The sequence below is a fragment of the Archocentrus centrarchus genome, chromosome 15 (assembly GCF_007364275.1).
Source record: "Archocentrus centrarchus isolate MPI-CPG fArcCen1 chromosome 15, fArcCen1, whole genome shotgun sequence".
Classification (NCBI taxonomy): Eukaryota; Metazoa; Chordata; class Actinopteri; order Cichliformes; family Cichlidae; genus Archocentrus; species Archocentrus centrarchus.
The window spans coordinates 26,299,530-26,322,362 of NC_044360.1; the positions used below are offsets into that span (position 1 = coordinate 26,299,530).

At 41.1% G+C, this 22,833-nt stretch overlaps 1 protein-coding gene across 1 annotated transcript in view; it reads right to left on the reverse strand.

Annotated features, from left to right (window-relative positions):
• The window catches only part of adgra1b (adhesion G protein-coupled receptor A1b), a 165,805-nt gene that overhangs the window by 100,597 nt on the left and 42,375 nt on the right, over positions 1-22,833 (reverse strand). The window contains exons 7-12 of the mRNA XM_030748152.1: positions 20,217-20,430; positions 9,574-9,738; positions 6,060-6,279; positions 5,453-5,602; positions 3,519-3,680; positions 2,951-3,184 (exon numbers count right to left, since the gene is read on the reverse strand). Of these exons, the coding sequence (XP_030604012.1) occupies positions 2,951-3,184; positions 3,519-3,680; positions 5,453-5,602; positions 6,060-6,279; positions 9,574-9,738; positions 20,217-20,430 (1,145 nt within the window). The remainder of the gene's footprint in view (positions 1-2,950; positions 3,185-3,518; positions 3,681-5,452; positions 5,603-6,059; positions 6,280-9,573; positions 9,739-20,216; positions 20,431-22,833) is intronic.

Sequence of the window (22,833 nt, forward strand, 5' to 3'; positions counted from 1 at the left end):
CCTAATCCACTATCACTATCACTGAAATCCCTACTAATTCCTCATTGCAATGATTTAGTTATAATTTATTTTGTCATTGATCCATAACTGAGAACTAGTCCTCCACTTACCAAAAACCACATTATATTTGATGCATATCAGACCCCAGTAACACAGGCCTAAAGATGGGTTGGCAACAGCTTGACAGTCACTGGGAAAAATCCGTATTCCCCAACTGGAGTGGTTGATGGAGGTTGCTCTCAGTCGCTGTGAAGTCAGTTTCAGGAGGTTGCTTGCTGTCGCTTGGATGAAATTGGTAGTAAAAGGTTGTATAGTGCTGCACTGAAAAGCTTTGGGTGTTGCTTTGGTCACTGGCAGACTGCCATAGTCGCCCATAGTTTGTATGGAAGACGCCAACTTCTCTGCAAACATTCGGCGGCTACTCGTTTAGCGGTTGTGAAACTGTGAAAAGTGCGACACAAACCGGAGTAAAAGTTGCACCCGTTGAACTGTGTTGCTTGCAGCAGTAAGGCACAAATTTTACTTTGCAGGCAAACATTTTCCATTTCCAGTCTGCACTCCACTTTTTCAAGTTTCACTATCGATTTGTTACATTACTGATTATCGATTAGATACCAGGTCTTTACAGACAAATTGGCATCTTCCATGCAAAGTACGGGTGACTGGAGTAATCTGCTAGTGACCAAAGCAATCACAAGGACATTTTTGGTGCAACACCCTCTTTGTGACCAATTTTACCTAGCAACAGCCAGCAACCACTCGCCAACAGGTCAGGGAATACTCATTATTTCCTGGTGACCAGAGGTTGGCAGAGGGTCTGTGTGACTGAGGCCTTCAATGTTTAAGTCACATATTAGTATTCCTGTCCATTACTCTTTTTTAAATTGCAAAACAAAGATACTATTTGGCTAAATGGCAACCTATGTGATTTGTACAGTGGACAATATTAATAACAACTGCAGAAGAGCAGTAAGACTCAGTAAGAGGCCCAGGGCTTAATATTTCTGGTGTTGGAAAAACCACCGTCCAATAATAACACTGACGTTTTTACCCTTTTTTGTAATAAGTTACAAAAAACAGCTTTTTCCTGTCTCAGGAACATGTTGAGGTCATTAAAATTACTACAATTTACAACTGAATTTCAGCTAACAGCAGCAGCACTGAGCACTCGATTGCTTGCAAGCAATACTTGATTTTATATGGTTGTGCAGTGACTGTAATAGAGTTTTTTTTTTTTCTTAGTAGCTTGATACCTTCATAGCTGTAAGGTCACTAATATTTCATGCTTCTCATTTTTATTTTTAACATTCATGTCATAAAAATTTTTCTATGTGAATCTGTAATTGAAATATTGATATAATGCATGGTATCAGACATAAAACACTTCGCCAAACACAGTACTGGACTTGATTGTCTTAATAATGAACCTTTTCTAGGCTACTGTTGGAGAAACACTTGGCTGAGCTGAGCCGATGATAAGAATTCTTGAAGTTTACACATCACATATGAGGCAAAGCTAAAGCATTTTTCTCAAGGTCACGCAGTGCTGGAACTGTTTAGTAGGAAGACAAAATATGCTTTTTGTTTGGACTCCAGTGTAAAAAAACCCGTCAAAACTCAGAAGCACTGGCAGTGAGATGACTTGCCAATAATGAAAATAAATATTAATTCCACATTTGTCGACCTCTACCTGAGCAGCATTGTCCTTTTCGTGACACTCCAAATTTAGCTCAGTTTCCAGAAACACAAACTGTACTGAGCAAATGTTTGAAACACTTTATGTGTTGAGATTGGAGGAATCTCAAATTTGCAGCAGCGCGCCCAGAGTCATAATCAGAGTCTTCAATCAAAAGAAGAACAAGGAGTTCTGCAGCAGTTGATATGATCCCTACACATCCCTGAGCTCAGCATTATGCTTGCTACACTTGAGGATATGAGGATAGGTGATTAAAAAAAAAGAAAACTATTCATCATTTTTGAAACCAACTTTACTTTCGGTGCTTAAAACCTTTGCATGGCGCTGTACATTTATATACATGCATGCGAGCTACACAGACAGCCTGGAGCCACAAACAAAAGTGCTGTAATTGCTGACAAAACCAGAGAGACTTGACAAAGAAGAAAGGGGAAAATTTAAAAAGCGTGCAGATTTAAAGACAAACACACACTCGTGCTCTTTCCTGCTCATAAACACTAACATGCACAGACAGTGTGTTCACGCACATGTACACTGTTGAATTCATCTGTGGACTGAATAGCTAGAGGGTGCAAACTGTACAAATGTTGCACAAATATGACACTATAATGCCAGGGGAGTTAAGTGTTTTGCCTGCTGTCTGCAGATGCCGAGTGCCCCACATTTATTTGTCATCTGGGACAGCCACAACTGGAGACACAGAAGGGCTTGAGCTGATTTAAAGCGACAGGTACACAAGGCCACCTTATCCATCATTGGGGAGTGGTCCACATTCACCAACTTCAAAATTGCTGTCCTATTTGCAGGCCCTGCCCCCACCACAACCCCACCTATAACGAGCTGATCTACAGCATGCCAACAAACCCCAACAAGGTGTCAGATTGCCAGGACAAATAGGTAACAACAGACTTAAGGGCAGGTGGTAATCCTTCTCACATGCTTCAACAGTGTGGTGTCAGGGAATTCATTTTATTGTGCCCATGAGCTAGTGTACAAACTGCACTCCTGTTTTCATATTTTATTTCTATCCTCTCTCAGAGCATCTTCTCTCCTTCTTCTCTCATGCCTGCATTTGAGAATAAGAGTCAAAAATTACAAAAGTGAATGGCCTCTTAAAAAAAAGCCCCTGCTGGGAGTGAGAAAGAGAAAGCCTCAAAGAACATTGTTTCCACACCTCTAGCTAATAGATCCAAGCAGGAGAAGATAATGGCATCTTTCAGAAAGCTTCACACCGCTTATTAACGTGCATCTTACCTTGCTTAGCTGACTGACCGGTGAGCCACTGTTGTTGACAGTGTGGCATTTGAAGCTGAGTAACGATTCCCCCATGGCATCACGCTCTCTGCTCATGTCCTTATCAGAGTGGGAGTGGCTGTCAGGGAGGGGTGAGGTGGCGGTTGAGGGGGGCTGTCGAAGGGCTGTGCAGCACAAGCCGTGGAAGTTTGACGGACGGATCAGAAAGGCCTCCAGAGCTATGTTAGCAGATACCTAAAACGAGTATCCCAAGATTTAGGAGTGGGAGAGAGAGGTGGGAGGGAGCAGAGAGGGGAGGGCAGACAATTTTGTATTTTTAATTTAGCCACTGCTTTTATCCCCAGTGACAATAGGGAGGGAAAAATAGAAGTAAGAAGAACCCAAGAAAGGAAGCAAATTATCTTTTGCTTGCTTTGTCTTCACTATCTTCTTAAGCCAAATTGACTTCTCATTATTCTAAACCACGAGAAAACGTGAAAGCTGTGGGACACTTAGAGTGATAATCAACCCTTTCCCTGTCGCAGTGTGGCCTTGAGTGTGAGTATTTTGTCTGGTCATCCAGCTGTACCTTAGAAATGGCCCGATTGTCTCCAGTCAGTGCAAGGTCAGCAATACGCTCCACACACTGGACGATTCGAGTGCACGCCCTGGCCTCATTCTGTGCCATCCACAAGATGTGCTCTTCCACCAACATCATGTTGCTGGCGATGTCTGATATATAGTCCCCGAGCTGAGGAAACACAAGCAGACATGTATGCAAATGATTGCTTGCACACTCTTACACAAACTGTACGTATAAAGCACACACACACACACACACACACACGAAGAAGCAGACTCATCCTGCATATCAATCACAGAACAACAGGCACATTTGTAATCTGCAGTCAGAATTGTGAGGGAGGCAATGGTGGCTTCATTCATTATAGGAAGATTTAATTTAGATTAGGAGCTCCAATGGGGCATAATTGCTTCCTTAGGATGGCAGTTTGTTATTTACTTACTGTACTTTTTATTGTTGCTTCATTGGACTGTTCTTTATTCAGTGAATGGGGGTGGGCTCATCACCATTGTCTTAGGAATGATAAAACTAAGTATCTCCAAATAATATCTCCTCCCGAGTGACCTATGATGAATAATTGCACAAGTGAGAGCTAATATTGATTCTTTTCACTGACTAAGCCCAGCACTGTTCCCCTCGCATAACCTGACCTTCAGTGTGATGCCAGTGTAACAGCCCCATTGCCTCTAGCCGAAGAAGTTCACTCAGGGTAAAAGCATGATTTGCCCAAACACAAGAATCATCTGCTTAACAATGGTTGCCATTCAGGTGCAGTGCTAGAATGGACCACGGGGTGTCATATGAGGTGAGAAACATGTTACCATGTCTTATAAGACAGCTTTGTGTAGCAAGTTCCAGGTATCAGATGTTTATCAGGGTTTCCTCTTTGACAGGAGTAGGACTAGTTGAGTTAAGCTAAATAACAGCTACTAAGGCTGCAGTCACAACAGCCTAGAGACTGGTTGGCAACAGTCTAGCAACCGCTTTTGGCCAGAGAAAAATATGTATTCCCCAACTAGTTGGTGAGTGGTTGCAGGAAGTTGCTTGCTGTCACTTACATTGGTTGCAAAGAGGTATATGTTGCTGTACTGAAAACCTCCTTGTGATTGCGTTGGTCAGTAGCAGATTGCCACAGTTGCCCATAGTTTGTATGAACGGCAACAATCTTGTCTGCAGCGAATGTCTGCAAACAAATGTCTTCCATGCAACTTAAAAGCAACCATGGCAGTCTGCTAGCAACCAAAGCAATCACAAGGAGTTTTTTGGTAGAACACCATCTTTGCAACCGATTTCACCCAGTGACAGCCAACAACCTCCAGCAACCCCTCACCAATACACATTTTTCCCCAGCTACTGCAGGTTGCTGTCCAGTTGCCAACTGGTCTCTAGGCCTATGTGACTGGGGCCTAAAGTATGACATCATGAACAAAGTTGTCTACATATTAATACTTAGAATGCAAAGAACCACTTTTTGGATTCAATAAAATGACCAGACCATGCATATTAATTCAGTCATATTAATATTCTCCATTTTTTTTGCACCCCGATTTCTAAATGCAATACTGTTACATAGTTTTAATCATCAGCTGGTTGTTTTGCACACTCCCATTCAGAGATTCATTTAATTCAGAATTGAAGTATCTGTCATATCATATCATATCACAAGTCCACTCTTTAATTCCTGAAAATTATTCTGTTAATAAAAAGTAGGCCTTTGTATGTAGAAACATTTTGCATATCAATGTCGGTGATACACGAGTTCATGCGCATTCTCTGAAACCCTGAAATCGAACACACACACACACACACACACACACACACACACACACACACACACACACACACACACATTAAAAATCCCAGCATGGGAGCAGAAAAAAATTTGGGATGATACCACTATAAATACATTGGGTGTATTACAGCTCTGTGTTTCCTCTTACATCTTTATGTTTCTCCACCAGCCTTGTTAGTCTCTCCACCAGGTGGGTGACAAAGATGACATCCATGACATCGGTGAAGTGTGCTGCCCTGCTGGTGAAAGCCACCAGCTGCTGTCCAAAAGGCTGAGCGTTTGTGGAATTAATAGGTATCTGGAAGAGAAATCAATATATGAGTAATATGCAGCAATTTTCAGAGAGGATGATCATTCAGTCTATTATTATAATTCCACAGAAACATCACACAGTTAATGAGATGATTAATGAATCAAAACTTCATGTAATTCATGCAGTTTTGCAAACTTTGTCACTTTATTGTAGAACTCCCTTGAGCAGAAGGTAGACTAAAACAACCTGTTGTCAGTCAATTTGTATTACGCATATAAATGTTTCATATACAGATCTGGAAATACCTGCAGGCTACAGGTGAATCAATGCAGTTAGTAGTACGTTTTCTGGGAATATGAAGTTGAAAACTTGCTGTTAAGACTAACCTGGAAATGTTTTAAATTAGGATTGATTTACTGTGGTTAAAAAAAATCAAAATAATCCATGAATGAATCCTGTTTCCCAGCAGCTTTCAGGACTAGGTCTTCAAACGTACTGATACCTGGGTGAGCTCATGCAGCACACGGGTCAGTTCACTGGCATAAGGGCACTGAGTGTAGTCCTCTTCAGCCCACCGCCCAGCACGGTCACAACGTCGCCACGCCTTCTTCTCCCTCCGGCTCGAGGGGTGAGGAGCACTGCCAGAGGGGTGAGGGGCAGAGCCAAAGGTGGCAGGAGCACAGGGTAGGAAGGCCAGGATGCCAGCCAGTGTCTTTGGCCACCTGCCAAAAAATATCAGAATTATCAGGATCCACACAAACTGCACCAGATGGCAATTTCATACTCCCTGTACTTAGGAAAGTATTAATTTGCATAAATGATTTACAGCTAGGCATAATTATTTTGCAGATGACTCCCAGATTCTTGATTGTGAAACATGTGCTGTCTTATTAATGACTTCGAATTCATTTTATTTACTAACTTTATTAATGAAGTTTATTGCCGTTCCCCTTGGTACACAGGGGTTTTTTTTTTCTTTAATGACAGAATACACTTAAAGGTGTAGTCAGCCTTTTCTGTTTGCATGTTCTCCCTGTGCCCTTGCTGGCTTCTTGTTGCTCCAGCATGACCCCCAAATGTAAGTGAATAGAGACATCCACGTAACTTTAACTGATGATTCTTAATTAGCCATAGATGTGGATGTGAGAGTGTGTGGTTGTCTGTCACCCTGCATTTTGCCCTATAACAGCTGAGATAGACCCCACCCCCAGTAACCCTAAGTTGGCTAAGCGGTTAAAAAATGGATGGGTGGATGTTTTTTTTTAACCTCATGTATTACACAACTTCGTGGCAGTGGGTAGGTGCTGGCCTTGCAGGCGGAAGGTTGCAGGTTCGAGCCCCTGTCCCTGTGCTGCGTTGTGTCCTTGGGCAAGACACTTAAACCACATTGCCTAACGGTAACGCCGGTCTCTGGCTGCATGACTGCAGATGCTCATCTTTGGATGAGTGATCTGGAACGATCATTTCATTGTGTGCCTTGTACACACAATGACAATGAGTTGAATTTAACTTGTGATAACAGTTGCAACAAATGTCTCCTGTGGGCCCAGAAGAGTGAGAAAAAAACTCACGTCATCACGTATTTTGGATATTTTCAACATCTCGCAGACATCTCGCAGACAAGACAATATAAATACTGTCAAGTTGATCTTTGGAAAAGTAGGCTTTCTGGTTTTGTGGAGTGGTACAGCTTGACCCATAAAAAGGCCTTAAAGTCGGGATACCTCATCCTCCACTCCTCTAATCTGTTTATGTCAACTTCCACAACATTTTGAAAGAGCAATACAAAATTGCCTGCATACCCCTTTAACATGCACTACATGTGGCAGATGGAGAATGTCAGTGAAAGATTTATATTTCAAGCTTAAACCTGCTCTTGCCTGTGACTCCTAAAGGGAAATTCAAATTAAGTGTTGTTCTTACGGTAATACAAAGTTCACTGAAGTCTCCTCTGAAGCAAGAAATGAGACTTTCTCAATAACGTCATCAAGAACCGAGTCCTGGAGCTGCTCTACTGACCAACCTATGATAGGGGCTAGTGTGATTTTACAGTCAAATGGATAATTTCCATTTTCTGGGTAATGCTTGTTAGTGTTTCAATACAATAAAGCTCATTTGGGTGGAAAAAGGCAGCCAAACACTCATAGTCCAGGACACTAGCCTGTATTTCCGAGATACCTAAAGAACTCCAGGTTTTGTTCCTTGACACCAGCGCATGCGTAAGGTCTGTGCTTTTGTAGCCTTAGGAAAGAGCTGTTTGTGCGCTCACATACTGATCAACATGTCAACAATCACAGGAGGAGGATATGGCTCATGTTTGTGTTTTTTTCTTACAGTCAACATCAAAATCCCACTTCAGAAATAAGCTGAAGAACGTCTTACTGTGGAAACACCTTTGAGTCCATCAAAATTAAATAAAGGAGCGCTGCATTCAGGAGGCTAGTAATCTGTTTTGAGGGTAGAGACCTGCCATCACACTGCTCTCCACCCATTCTCCTTACCCCCACCTCTCTCCATCCACATTGCTGCTGCTGCAGCAGCTACTTAGTAATAAATGGCGTTAATTTCGCCCCCAAGAAAAAAGGGGTCTCATTTTCCAGCCCATTACTCCAATGCTCCAGCAGAAACAAAGACTGTGCTTTCTGCACTAGAAGTGGGCTGTAAAGTACAGCAGTTACAAAAGAGCGTACACGACAACAGCACGCCCACAAGGGAGGAGAGGTGGAGGGTGTGTGTGTATGTATGTGAGCAAATACAGCTTCAAGGTGGACACTTGGAGTTGAAGCCAGAGAAAAGAAGCATAAATGGAGGGCACGTAGATGTGTGGTGTTTTTCTTCTTTCTATATGAGACTTTAGTTATTCATCGCGAGCGCTTGTTTTCATAGTCATGATATAAACCTGGACTACCCTGAGCCATAATGTGCGTAGGAGTTTTTATATCGCACAAAACAATTATTATTAAAAAATACATGAACTGCCCAGACACTGCTGTACTACACAAACCAGCCAAACTTAGAGCAAGGCAGACCAGGTGTCAGGTGGAGCAAAAAAGTAGCACAACACTGCCTAAAACCAGACTTAAGTACCTCAACTGCACTCTCTGTGGAGGGATAACAATAGCGTAACTGAGTGCTCTGATTACAGTATTAATTTTATGACATGCGACTCTATAATTGGAAATATTTCTGGTGAAATAAATAATAGTTAGGTTAAACTATTGCCTTATGCAGCAGGAGGCCTCCTGGTATCAGCTTAGAAAACCAGTTATTATTGTCCATTAACACCAAATACAAACAAAGCACATGTAGTACAAGTAGCTTGAAGGACACGGTCTATTTAGACATGCTTCAGAAAAACGTAATATTTGTCTTCTTTATTACTTGAAAAGGTTGTTACTGATTCCATTGTCATGCAGACATGAAGCTACCACAGACATTTAGCTTAACCTATCTTAGCTTAGGTTAACAAAAATGTAAAAATTGGTTTTCTGGGGATGTGTTTAAACTGGTTAAACTACGACTTGGTGGGAAACAATCAGTCATGCTCTTTCCAAAGATAACAAAATTCAGGCAGAAGGTAGTGAAGGGTGTATTTTAACACAAGCCAAAATTCTTTACCTAAACTTAACCAGTTTTGGCCCCCAAACATAACAGTAACCAAGATATGTGAGTAAAATAAAGGTGTAAAAATGGGAACCTTGTGATTGGAGGTAAGTGCGTCTTGATGAATTTCGTTGAGTTTCTTTTCCCTACTCACATTAGAAATATATAGTGAAGGGGTATCTGTGGGTGTGATAGCAGGGTGTGGTAGCAGGGTATAAAGTGGTTCCTGACCAAGCTTTAGTAGGCGATGGGTTGTTCCGTTGATTCCAGTCTTTGTGCCAAGTTAGGATGCTGTTTCTAACTCTCAAAAAGAAAGTCCCTATCACATTTAGACTCCTTTTTTTCCCCAAGTCGCCAATATACTAAAGCTGAAAAATGAATCTGCCATAGTGTGTGGCTGCAAGGTCACTCACCTGAAGTCCCCCTTGTTGTTGGTGACTCTGTCAGCGGGGCAGTACGATGCTGACGTTTCCAGAACTACTATTTCCATTTGCTGAGAAGTGTTGCCACGGGAACTGGTCACCAGGCACTCCCAGATTCCAGCAACGGGCACATCGATGCTGGAGAGGATGACCTCGCTGGAGGAAGAGAAAAGAGACTAAAACTACGATAATTTTAAATTACATATCTATGTGGTGCGTGTGTGTTGGCGAACCTCTTCCTACGAGCTTTAACTGTCTTGGTTCAAAATGCTGAATCAGGGCATGGTCTTACATTTGGGGTTAAATGTATTTTTAGGATTAGTTTTCTGTTAGGACTTGATTTTTGGGTGCTTTGACTTATTTTTGGATTAGACTAAGGATTAAAGTCAGTCAAAAGGCATAAAGGGTAAAGGTCATCTTAAGAATTCTGTAGTCTGTAGAGTGCAAAGATGTGTGTGCACTCGCTTGGTTCACAGGATCGAATTCATTTAAGAGACCCTTGTCCGTGTACGAGTATGCAGTAGCTTATAATGTTGGCTGTGACTTAAGATGATCATTACTCATGCTTATCTTTCCTACTTTGTCACAGCGATTCCTATCTCAATGGAAAAATGCCTGATGAAACAAAGGATGGTAAAACAGTGACAAAGAGCCAATGCAGGCCATTTGCCAAGGCGACTAATCTTGAGGATTTTACTTCTTATAAAAAAAAACGCTGAAATGCCGGTGGAGATGGCTAAGCAACGGGAATAATCACCATGGAAATTCTACCTCCTTGAGAAATGCCAGCTGTTTTATTTCCAAACACAATCCAGCTGTAGTCAAATACACACTTTCCTTTGTGTGTATGTAAAAAGCTAATGCCTTTTTTGTGAGTTAATTAAGCTGCATGTGTCCATAATACACAGTATCTCACTGTATACCCCCACTGTACTGTATAAAGTTTTTAAATGCGACTTAAGGAACAATGCTGCACAAACGGGAAAGCGTTACAGCTGACATGGAAAATCTGAAGTGACAGAGTGGACAAGAAGCGAAAATCTTTCAGCGTAAAGATGATTAGTGGCTGAGTGGCTCTGATGTGCAAAAGCTGTAATCCCAGAAAACATTTATCAGACGGTGTGAGGAAGGCATTTATTCAGAAAAATTAAATGCCTTCATTTTTTTCTGCTTCTCTCGCTCCTTCTCCCCGTCTCCCCTCTTTTGTCTCAATATGCTTACTAGTAAAATCATTTTAGGCTTCCATGCATGTATGCCAAGAAAGGCAAAACAACCAACCCAACAACCAAAAAATAGAGACATATTCATAAACAGCCTAATAGCACAAATAAAAATAGGACAAGAATATCTTGTACACAATATCAAAAACACATGCAAATTGTATGTGTATGAGTATGTGAAATAAGTGAAAATAAAATAGTGTAATATACTTTATTTATATAACCATGGTTATTCTTTTACTGACAGCCTGCATTACTAATGTAGATAGATAGACTGTTATTGATGCGGACATAGGAGTAAAGAGAAAAGATCATCAAGAAGTTACGTGTCAGCCACTTCTGCGTAGGCTACAGCCATATGGATTAATGCAGACGTGTAAATTAAGCAATTACCTTAATAATTAGTAAATATAAGAAGTGCAGGTCCAATCATTTCTGTCTCTCTTTCCAGTTAGTTGAGCTAAGTGGCTACTAGCATTATATTTAACAATTCGTGTGTCACAAATAGAAATGAAATCATTACTGAATTAATAGATTAGCTGTGTTTTATTATTATTATTTACATTTTATATTTTGGACCTAGTTACTGATAGAAATCTGCAGGTACAAACATAAAGTGGATGTTATGGCTGTGGTACAAATCCCCAGGGGTACACATACAGTACCAGTTGGTGTGGTTTTCAAAAAGAAAATTGAACAAAAACATGCCACACATCCCGCTTGCACGCATTCCTTTGTTAGATTGGTTACTTGACAGCTGACAAGCTGCAGACGGGTCTAAATGCTGCTTTCACACTACAAACAAACTGCATAAACATTTGCACAGAACTGTGATTTTTCAGCTAGTCTCTGTGCAGATGTTCTGCACCAGAGTTTGAACACAAATAAGCAGGTGTGAATATGCACCATAAAACACATTTAAGCTAATAAGAGTCTGACTGATGTTTAATATATGACACAAACTGCTAATGCAAATAAATGGAAATGAAGCATTAAGATGCAAAATCAGTTCATTAGTGAAATTAGCTATTACTAAAACTAGATCTGCTACAAAAGTAACTTGATCACAGTAACATTTCCAAATGAAAACACATTGTGCTTTCATGTGAACTCATCTCCGCTGCTACTTGTTTAGAAAGAGGAGGAAATCAGTGGGTGCCTTTAACATTCCCAACATATGACTTTGCTCCAATGACTTTCTGTGGGCAAGTTATGAAAATGAATAAAATGAGTCCTGATTTCATCTTCTGTGTTCCACTGAAGCTCTCTTTTCTGATTGCTTTTCTAAGACACCCTAAATCAGATTTGAACGCTTGACTGAAATGACGACATTCTGGGCTACAAAACAGGCCCACGACTGGGTCTGTGTTTTTGTGCACATATGAATGTGTGTTCTGGTATATTTGTGAGCAAAAAGGACATTTTCAGTTAAATGTCTGAGCTTCCAGCTTTGCACTCTCTGTAAGTTTGGACAGGGCAGGTTTTTCTCCACGTACCGTCATTACGACGGTTGCTGTGAACCTTACTCTATGACTAAAATACTCCCCAGCATGACTGTGATGACTTTACATGCTTGTTCTGTCTGACACACAAAAATCACACACTTTCAATCACCCTCTCTCCCTCTGTCTCTGTCTCTTCCTCCACCCCCACTTAAACTAAAATGAATCCCTGTGGAGCAGGAAGGATGTTGTGTTAAAGTGTGGATGGGCTCTACACTGAACTCTTCTGGGCTCAGTCAAGCCCGTCTTCACGGTGCAACACTCACACAGCGGACCACAATGAGGACATATGCTGGCTGAAAACCCAATATAAACAGATAATAAAACATTGGGAGGTACAGTATGGTGAAAGACCAAATCTATAGACAAGCCACGCTTATCAGAGTATTTACACAGGACTTGTATCGCATGGAGGCCGCAGTAATTCATAAATTACTCCTCAAACTCTGAGGTGGTTACATTTTTTTTTTTTACACAGGATAATGAAATTGGCACACACCTACTTTCTATACAGCCAAAGTTTAGAAAATTGTTTATCGATTTACCAATAGAGAAGCTGAGATATCTGAGCATTTCAGACCTTCTTTTGTGGACTATTAGACTGAAGAAAAATAATGTATAATTTGCACAGGAAAACTTCCTGTTTTCACCCTAAGATGTGAGGGCCATGCTTGTACGGGTCTCTGTGTAGCTCTAACTTCAGAATTGCCACATATTTGGCATACAGGATCATTTATCTGGCTGCTATTTCTCTTCTCCCATCCTCCCCTTCATCTTGTCCAACATCACCTCCAGTTTCCATAGGAACCTTTTAATGAGCTCGTGTTGCTCATGCCATTGTATTTACTCAACGAGGACATTTTATGTTTATTTCAAGCTTCACATTTTCTTTTTTTCTTTTTTTTATTTGAGTGTGTTTGAGTTGATTTACAGTTCAACACAATTCCTGTTTAGCGTTTACCCCCTGTGCAGCCCTTTAATCATCCACTACCACAGCTACTTTTAATGAAATGCAGGAAGGTGAGACAACTTCTGAACCAACTGAGTTTATACATGGAGATGAAAAAATGAAATATGATCTGGCTTGTATTCTGTCACAGTAGACGTCTTACTGTAATACACCAAATCTCCACAAACTCCTCCTACATGATCAGAGTTGAGCAACCAGACTTGGCGCAGACATGCATCTTAGGCCCCTGAAGGTTCCTGTCAATATCAGAGATTATGACATCATCATGTTTCCTAGCAACCACTTACCAGTGGACTAAAATTACCCATTTGTAGCATTTATGCACAAATGGGTAATTTATAAAAGTGTTGTGTTATTTTAATTTCATGACAAGAACATCTAATTTAGCAAATATTGATTATAGTCATATAGTCAGATTGTGATATTTACAGTATAATGTTACATTACATAATTCATATATTAATTTATGGAGCCAGGTTTACTGTATTTAAGGACTACATCAAAAATTTAATGTTGGATAAATAACTCTATAAACGTATGTAAGGCAAAGAGAATTAAAGCCAAGTCCAGCCTACAAAATCCATCACATCATTTTATGCATTTTTGTTATTGACACGTAAACCATCAAGTAACATATAAACATAATGAAAGTTAAGCTATGAAATCCTCTTTTACTGAATGGGTGTATATTTGATTGAACAAAATGAGGGAGGACAGTGTCTGATTGATGACTGTAGTGGTACATTTATTTTTTTACACAATGTACAGTTGACATTGTCCATAATGATAAATAAATATAAATAAATAAATGGTGTGTTTTTATGTATTTTGCTATAATAAAAACACACCAGCTGTTGATTTCTGCCTTGTTCTGAAATGCAGTTACATTTCTGAGAACGTGGACCAAGCTACGCCATAGACTGCAATGTAGATGTAATGCAATAACATAAATCGAGCATTCGACTTAGCATAACGTTGTTTAACAATGAAATTGTCACACTTGATTATCTGATAATCAAAGTGGCAAGAAGGTTTGGGATTCTTAGCAATTTTTGATTAAAATGCTTGGCTATTAACAGAAAAAAAAAATTAAAAACCTGCTGGTGTGGCGTCAATTATAACCTTATCAGGGATGTTTACACAGTAGGTGTCCCTGCAGCACACAAACCAAAACGGATCAATGCGATAGGAGTTTTTGTAAATTAGAGCGTCTCTCTCTAAACATGAATAGTCTGCAGAGGGAACAGTTACATCACTGCTGAACAAACGCCAGCTCTCTGAATGCTGGGAAATACAGAGGGAAACACCCCCCACCCCCATACACACAACCTCCCACCCTCACATCCCCTTTTCCTCTCCTTCTCCTTCCCTGTCTCCCACTGACAACTTCGCTGCTGAATATTCTGCTGCAGGATGATCACAAACATCCCTGGTGAGCTGCTGCACCCAGAAAAAAAAAAAAAAAAAATCCAAAATAAACCACAAAGAGCAGGGGAACCATCAAATACCCTGTTTAGTTTTCAGGGGGGGAAAAGGGTCATTTTCACATAATGAACATATGAAGAAATCACTCCACTTAGTGAAAATCAATAGGGCAGAGACACACACACAAGCCACACAAAGCACTGACCTACATCCCCAGTAACACTGCACTATTGTGGAGCAGCTCCCCAAGGACTCATTAGGAACATTTATGCTCATGCGCTGATATTTAACAATTTGTTTACTTAATGTTGCTTAAGAGACTGTAAAGTTTCAATCTGTCCCCCCACTACCCAGCTAAAGCGGCATCATTTTCATCCAAGCTTGCTGATCATAGTTTGCGAATTTGCCTCATCTGTTTTTGTCCCTTTTTAAATGAGTGCACACATACAGGCATGTGTGCAAGCTCAGTATACACACACACACACACACACACACACACACACACACACACACACACACACACACACACGGTGGCATAATTGACGGATACTGCTCCCACTGTAGCAGCTTCCATCAAATTAGCTCCATGTCTTAACCCACTCTATGCACTGCGCTATATTATGTGGACTGTAAATAATTCACACCTCATGTTATCTTTGTTTAACTCCATCCAGTGTAACTAAGAGCTTTTATTGTTTTTTTACTGAGTGAAACTGGCAAGCAGTAAAGTGATGAACCCAGAGGTAGAACTCTACAGTATGTGTGGACATAATCAAATTTGGTCTCCTTATCAACTGATGCTGCATAAAAGCTTGTAAACAAACTGCTAAATCCAAGGCAGAAACAGAGGAAAAACAGCCAGAAGAGAAAGCGAGATTTAAGGAGAGGAAGGAGATGCTGGCAGAATTTAAAGAAATTAAAGTTTAAATGCAACAGCGGGTAATTATTAAGACAAAAAAAAACAGCTTCAGAGATCACCAGAAACATGAAGGAGAAGGAAGAGGCACATTTCCTTTTTTTCTTTGCCTTCAGTAATGCATCCAAACCAGGTTCTTCATTTTGTGCGAGATTAGCCTGATTAAAAATGGAGAGGATTAAGGAAGATACATCCAAAGTGTCTGCTGTAGCTAGCTACAGGGCTCTAAAATGTTTGATTAATGAAACATGAATCACAGGCTGGTCCCACCGCTGCTGCTAGCATAGCTAACACTGGGAGTTTGGCCTGACATCATTACTCAGCAGGAGTTTGGCCCACGAATGACCGGGCCTCACGGGGCCCGTTTCTTTGCTGCTGCTACTCACTGTGGGCAATGTAAAAGGCTTCACTTATCGGCCCACCTGCTCTAGTGAATACAGAGGCTGTGATGACATGGCGCAGTGTGAAATGAGAGGGAGCTGATAGATACAATAAAAAAAAAAAAAAAGACAAAACAAAAACCACTTTTCATAATGTTATGCCTGTTTCAATAAGCAAAACATCCTGTCAGGTTTTGAATGTCTGCACTGGCTGCCTGCCTGATACAGCCTAAAGCAGGATAAAGCAGAATTTAGATGAGAAAATAGCCGCAAAACATTTTGGGTTCACCTTCAAAGAGGTCACTTCGCTGAGGCTTTGGCATCTCTGCTCACACTGCTGCAACGCTGTGCAGCAAATCCAGATGAGGGCTTAAAGCTATGCGCTAAATCCTGTGTATTCAGTCTTTCCCCTCTGATGGGGCATGCAGGGCGAGGCTCACTGACTCAGAAGACATTTATCCAAGGTGAACGACACCAACACGGCCTGCAATGACTAATAAATTGTCCACTGTGCTCAAATAAGGATTGACTGCATCTGGCATGTCAAAGGCCAAAGCATCAGTTAACTTTTTTTTTTCTTTTACAAAATGTTTGCAGGGCTGATGAAGTCAAAGCACTAATTTTCCCCACACAGTTCTGTCAACACTGCACTTTAAGATACAGCAAAGGGCGAAGTGTGAAGTCCAGCCCATGCACAGCAGATTGTTTTTGTTGGACCAGGCTCTGTTATTCACTCATCAGCTGTGGAACTAATGTCTGCGTTTTGTAGGTTTTCTACATGAGGGAGACATTCTCAGGTGCCAAGAGAAACATGACCTAAATAGGTTCCACTTGGAGTAGAAAATTACATTATTTGTGTATACAAGGATAAGAGTGGTGGGTAATTGCAAATGGGGCCCTAATCAGAATGGGAGTGTTGAGAAATTCATCGGGATGCAGAGCCAGAAAACAAAGACAAAGTTTTGGGGGAGTCATATTGAATGGGGACAGAGATGGGGGTCATTTAGGCTACGGTGATACTGGCTGATGAAGCAGAAGGCTGGAACAGAAGCTGACAAACGTCTGTACAACAACCATAATAGAGTGCTGATTACACGAGGCATTTTCCCTACAGTGACCCCCAAATATGCATAGTGAGGACCCCTCTGCTGGGCTTGACTTCAGTGCAGCTGCATGTCAGTGAGTTTTCTTTCTCATGATATTGATTGATGAACGTTCAGACTCTTTATTTTAAGCTGCTGTTTGCAAAATGTGTTTTGGATTATGTAATCACTTAAATAACATAACAACAGCAGCAATAATACTACTAATAATAATGCAGTTCAATCAGCTGTAAAGAAAAGATTCAACTATTTTTAGCTTAAAGAAACATTGCAAAATCATTAACAAGCTGATATATTTACAAATCCATAAGACAGAGTGCTTTAGTTTGTGTCATGTTTCCCACTGTGTAGCATCCCCTTTTCTTTTAACAACAGTCCATAAATGACTGTCAAATTCTTGTCTGATTTACAGTTCATGCTGCTCAACAGTCTCGTGTCTTTAATGTCATATTTTCTGTGTCATGATGCATGAAACGTCATTGGTCTGGACTGCAGGAAGGCCAGTTCAGCAGCTGGACTCTTCTACTATGAAGCCGTTGTAATAGGTGCAGTATTCGGTTTTGCATTGTCTTACTGGCGCCTGTATAAACCTTTCAGTAGTGATGGTGACTTTTCTAGATGTGCAAGCTGCCAATTCTACAGGCACTAATGCACCCTCATACCATCAGAGATGCTGGCTTTTTAAGTGAGCGCTGACAACAAACCAGACGGTCCCTCTCCTCTTTTCTCCATGTTTTCTAAAAAGAATTTCAAATTTCGATTTGTCTGACCACAGATCAGTTTTGCCTCTGTCCATTTCAAATGAGCTTTGGCCCCGAGAAGATGGTGGTGTCACTGGATCATGTTCACATGTGGCTTCTTCTTTGCATGATAGAGCTTTAACCTGCACAGACAGTGATTTCTAGAAGTGTTGCTGAGCCCAGAATCATTCCTGTTTTTAATGTAGTGCCGCCTGAGGGCTGGAATATCACTTGTTCGCAGAGATTTCTTCAGTTTTCCAGAATCTTTTGATAAAATTATGTACTGTAGATGAGATATGCAAAGACTTTACCATTTTATATTGAGGAAGATTATTCTGAAACTACAGTGGCGTGGTGGTTAGCACTGTTACCTTAAAGCACAAAAGGTCAGGGTTCAAATCCACCTTAGCCAGGCCTTTTTGTGTGGAGTTTGGATGTTCTCCCTGTGTCTGCATGGGTTTCCTCCCATAGACATGCAGTTAGTGAACCTCTTCCCAGCTTTACTTCTAAGAAAGTCTGCCTCTCTAAGATGCTTTTTTTTTTATACCCAACAGTATTCCTGACTTGTTGCCAATTAACCTAATTAGTTGCAAAATGTTCCTCCAGCTGATTCTTTTTGGTAAGATGCACTTTTCCAGCCTCTTGCAATTGGGTTTGTACTTCCATACCTGATTCGTACTGCTTTTCTTATCAACTAGTCGGGACAGAGCTATTGCAGCAGCTGCACTAGTCACCATCTTCAACATGTGTGTACACGAGCAGCAGAGTTGGAGACACAAGTGTATAAGAGGACTGATCTTTATCGCAGTTTTCAGACTTACAGCATTTTAGGAGCAGAACGACAACTGGAAAAGGAAAAGAGGAGACATTGTGGAGAAAACTGATGCTGAGGTTTTTTTTTCCTGAGCTGCTACAGCTATCATTTAGGAAATCCAGAGTGCCTCATGCAGCAGCATAGATGAATAAGGTGATGATGTCACAGCTGACACAAGTGACCATAAATGAGGCTTAAGGAGCATTTTATGACTGGATATTAATTTCACTAGTTAATATGCTAGTAGGTAGTTAAATCCATGCAGCATAATGCATTATAATATTAAGCTGATTATACAGTATTTGGCATTTAGAAATCTTAATCTGCAAAACAAGCTGTACAAGGCACCAAAGAATGTCTAGTGGATAAAGAAAAGTGCAATATTTCTCATTAAAATGTAATTAAGAGCGTATAAAGCTGGATGATGTCAAACTATTCAAGCACAAGGACCTCAGCATTGTGCCAGCATGCTGCAGCAGAGAGCTGAGAGAGACAAAGTATTGCATTGATCCCGAATGATGAATACCTTGATTGAAATGAACCTAAAACATTCGTTACCACTGAGACACAAAGACACCGATACATCACTAAAAGCGCCCACGCTACCTTTAATCTAATTAGTGCATTCACCACAGGGATCACCGAGAATGACTATTTACCAATGAGTTTGCACATAATAAAAGAAAAAAAATACTGACTATCAGTGGCATTTGCAGCAGAGGAAATGGTAAACCGTCCCAGTAATGGAACGGAAAAGCTGGTGCTGCTGTTGCCAAATAAGCCACACAACAAGAGGCGTTCTGGCCCTGTTGACACAGGGAAACATATTTCTGTCAGCACTCCATCAATATTTATGTTAGAGAGGCCAAGTAAGAAAAGGCAGCAGTTAAAGCAATCACCAGCAATGTGTTCTTGTGTCTGAGCCCTGTTGCCACAGCATTACGTCAAAAACATTAACTCAAAGACACAAATAGAGAAGTACATGCTCACACCCATACACGGTGCAGACAACTAAAACAACAAAGACAGGAAGGGGATGGAGGTTTGAGGCAATGTCTTATATAAATAAATTTTTAAAAATGCACAAAAGCCAGTTTTGCTGGCTTAATTTATCACCGCAATTATGATTCAGCATCTGTTCCTCTTAACGTGTGATCAGTGAGTGCTCGGGGAGCGGCTGGACGGCCAACCTCTAGAGACGGGCCGCCGATTGCTCTGAGGTGTTGGCACTGTACCAAGCCAATTTTGCCCTGTCCTTTCAGATCCTTATCAAGGGCGGCAATAACAAAAGGTAAATCACAGCGTCTATGAGTGAGTGAGAGATCGAGAGGAAGGGTTTCTCTGTGTGTGCACATATTTTGCATCTGCACGTGTTTCTCCTGTGAAAGTGGATGTCGAATAAGTAAACACACGCATAATATTTGGACGAAATATGCATCAGCATATTTGTATGTGGATTATGACTGCATGTGCATAGTTGGAGGGTCAGTCAGCAGCTAATCAGCTCTCACATCATATTCCCAATCCATTCCTCTCTCCCTACTCCCCTCTCCGCTGTGCGCACCTTGTGAGCAGGCAGCAGTCGTGAAGGAGGGTTTCTTCCACGTAGATGCCCCCATCCTCCTGCGTGGTCACGATGTGGCCATTATGACGCCACAGCAGCTCCACTGATGGGTCTAAGTAGGAAGCGGTGCACTGCAGGGGGAGGCGGTCACCACGAAAAACAAGCTGCCTCCGGGAGGGAATGAGCTGAAAGAGGGGCATTTCCAAAGGTCCATCTGAAACATGAAGGAGATTTAAAAGAGAATGGTGAGCTTGCAAAACTTCCCTTTTTCTCCATCTCTTGGGGGGTGGGGGGGGGGGAGCGAAGAGTTCACTCTTCTATCTTTGAGACAAAAAGACAAAAATTTAGGGAATTCTACAAACTCAACATCACAAAATCTGATTAAAATCTGGCTTATATCAGGTCTTCACATTCCACCACAAACACATGATTTCCTCTCAGGCCAATCGCGCACACAAACACACGCATGCCCCCAAAATATTATCAACACACAGAAATTGAGCACCCACATTTTGTCAAGGTCACACCCCTCCCCCATCCTTCACACACGGTGTTGCTGTTGCTGAGCGAGACGAGCAGCAGCTGATAAAGGAGAACGGCCTAGGGCGCTCCCCTGGACTCTCCTTGACTCCTAAAATGTTCACATAGGAAGCCGACCGCAACGCCAGCAACAGGCTTACCTACCCTGCAGCTGGCCAGGTCATCAGGCCTTTTTGCCAAAGAAAAAAGGCTACAACTGGGAGGAGATTAGAAGCCATGGGAGTGTTTAGTCTAGTGCCAGAATATGGTGCTGTTCTTTTTTTGTTTTGTTTTTTTTGGAAAGTGACTGATCTAACCATACTATTGAAATACGATATACAACACACTGTAATGTCTCTAATCATGCTGAACCCATGGAGAGCAGTGCTGCCTATTTTGGCAGTCATAGAATGGTGCCGTGACAGCTCAGTGTTCTACATTGGAAATTTGCTCATAGTTTGAACCTGTTTGGAAAAAAGAGACCTTGTAAATATAAGCACAACATAATGATCAGGAAATCACTGCATTCCATTTTAATTCAGATTCCTTGGACATGCTCCAAAGAGCAATGTAAGCAGGCACTTTGCCTCTGTTTGTGTTGCAGTCAGGCAATTCAGTATCTGGCTCATAAACTCTTTTACTGTTCGATGTATCCGTTTGAAAGACGAAAACACTGAAAGATCCATGCCAGGTGGTAGCAGAATGACTAAGTTCACAAGCTGACATTTCCCTTGAGTAGCACTGAGTAGCTAGCAATATTACTTATTGTAACAAAGAACCCACAGGGCAATCACAGCTATTAACACAAGCAGAGCTCTGACCTCAGCTTTCTACATAAGTAGTTGATAATCATAGGTGTATAATTAAAAGTGACATGCTTTTGAGAGCGACTTTAAAAACTGGTCACTAATATTGGCTCCTCCGTGATGACATCTCAGTGTAATTGCTTGATGACCCTGTTAGATTGTTGAGACTCTATGACAGTAGCAGCAGATGAGGCTTTGCTATCTCCTCTGCATGATACACAGCAGAAACAGCACGGGGCCATTGACTGTTGACTTGCCTGATGCTGACACTGTTGAAACAACACTTTGAGCCAAGGATCAGAGTGTGGCTGCTTGCCTTTGCCCATTGAACACTGTCAGAGCAAAATGTAATTGTTGGCTATGGGTTTGAGTGTGTGTGTAGGACACAAAAAGGAACTCAGAGACAGGGACAGAGACATAATGATATGTGCAAGATTTAGAGTACATAAGCAATGTACTGTAGCAGGGTCAAAATCACATATAGGCACCAATATATACATACAATTACTTAAATCTTTTAATAAATGGTGCTGAAGGTTCTACAATATCTTTTAACTTGACAAGGCCATAGCTTGATAACTTCTTGGTAGTGATCATAATTGACTAGTTCTGGTAGTTTCTCTTTGCCAGCCAAAAGGATTTGCTTGTTAGCACAGACTGTATTGACAGCACTCTGAACAATTGGAAAGTCCAAGGAACTCAGCGAAGACCTAAGAACTGTAGATTTACATACATTGGCAAGGTCTCTTGGAGCCATTTCTAAACAACTGCAGATTCCAGGATCATCAGTTTAAACAACATTTTTAAACTTATTTGCATCTGTCATCACTTTGCCAAAATCTGGAAGGAGACCCAAACTGTTACCCTCAGATTGGTGTGAAATTGGCTGTGATGTTCAAGAACAACCCCCAGGAACCACCAGGGCTCCAGCCTGCCACAAAGTGGAAGCTGCCAGCATCACTGTCCACGATTAAGGGTAACAACCGAGGAAAAAGAAAAGCTCCTGCTCTAAAATCAACACCTTTAACTCAACTGAAACAGCTCAGTCTGTCATAGATGTACTGCAGCGATTTACCGAAACATTTGCAAATTAAAAGGAACAAAAGACAAAAACAGAGTTTGCACAATTCTAATGAGCTTGAAAAATTCAATTTATTGTTCAACACAGGCCAAGCTATGACTGATTGTGCTCCACTGTGTGTTTTTCTATCCAGGTATACTTTTACTGCATTGGCAATGTGTTTGGCATCATTGTCATGCTGAAAATTAAAGCTGTTGCCAGTCAAACACTT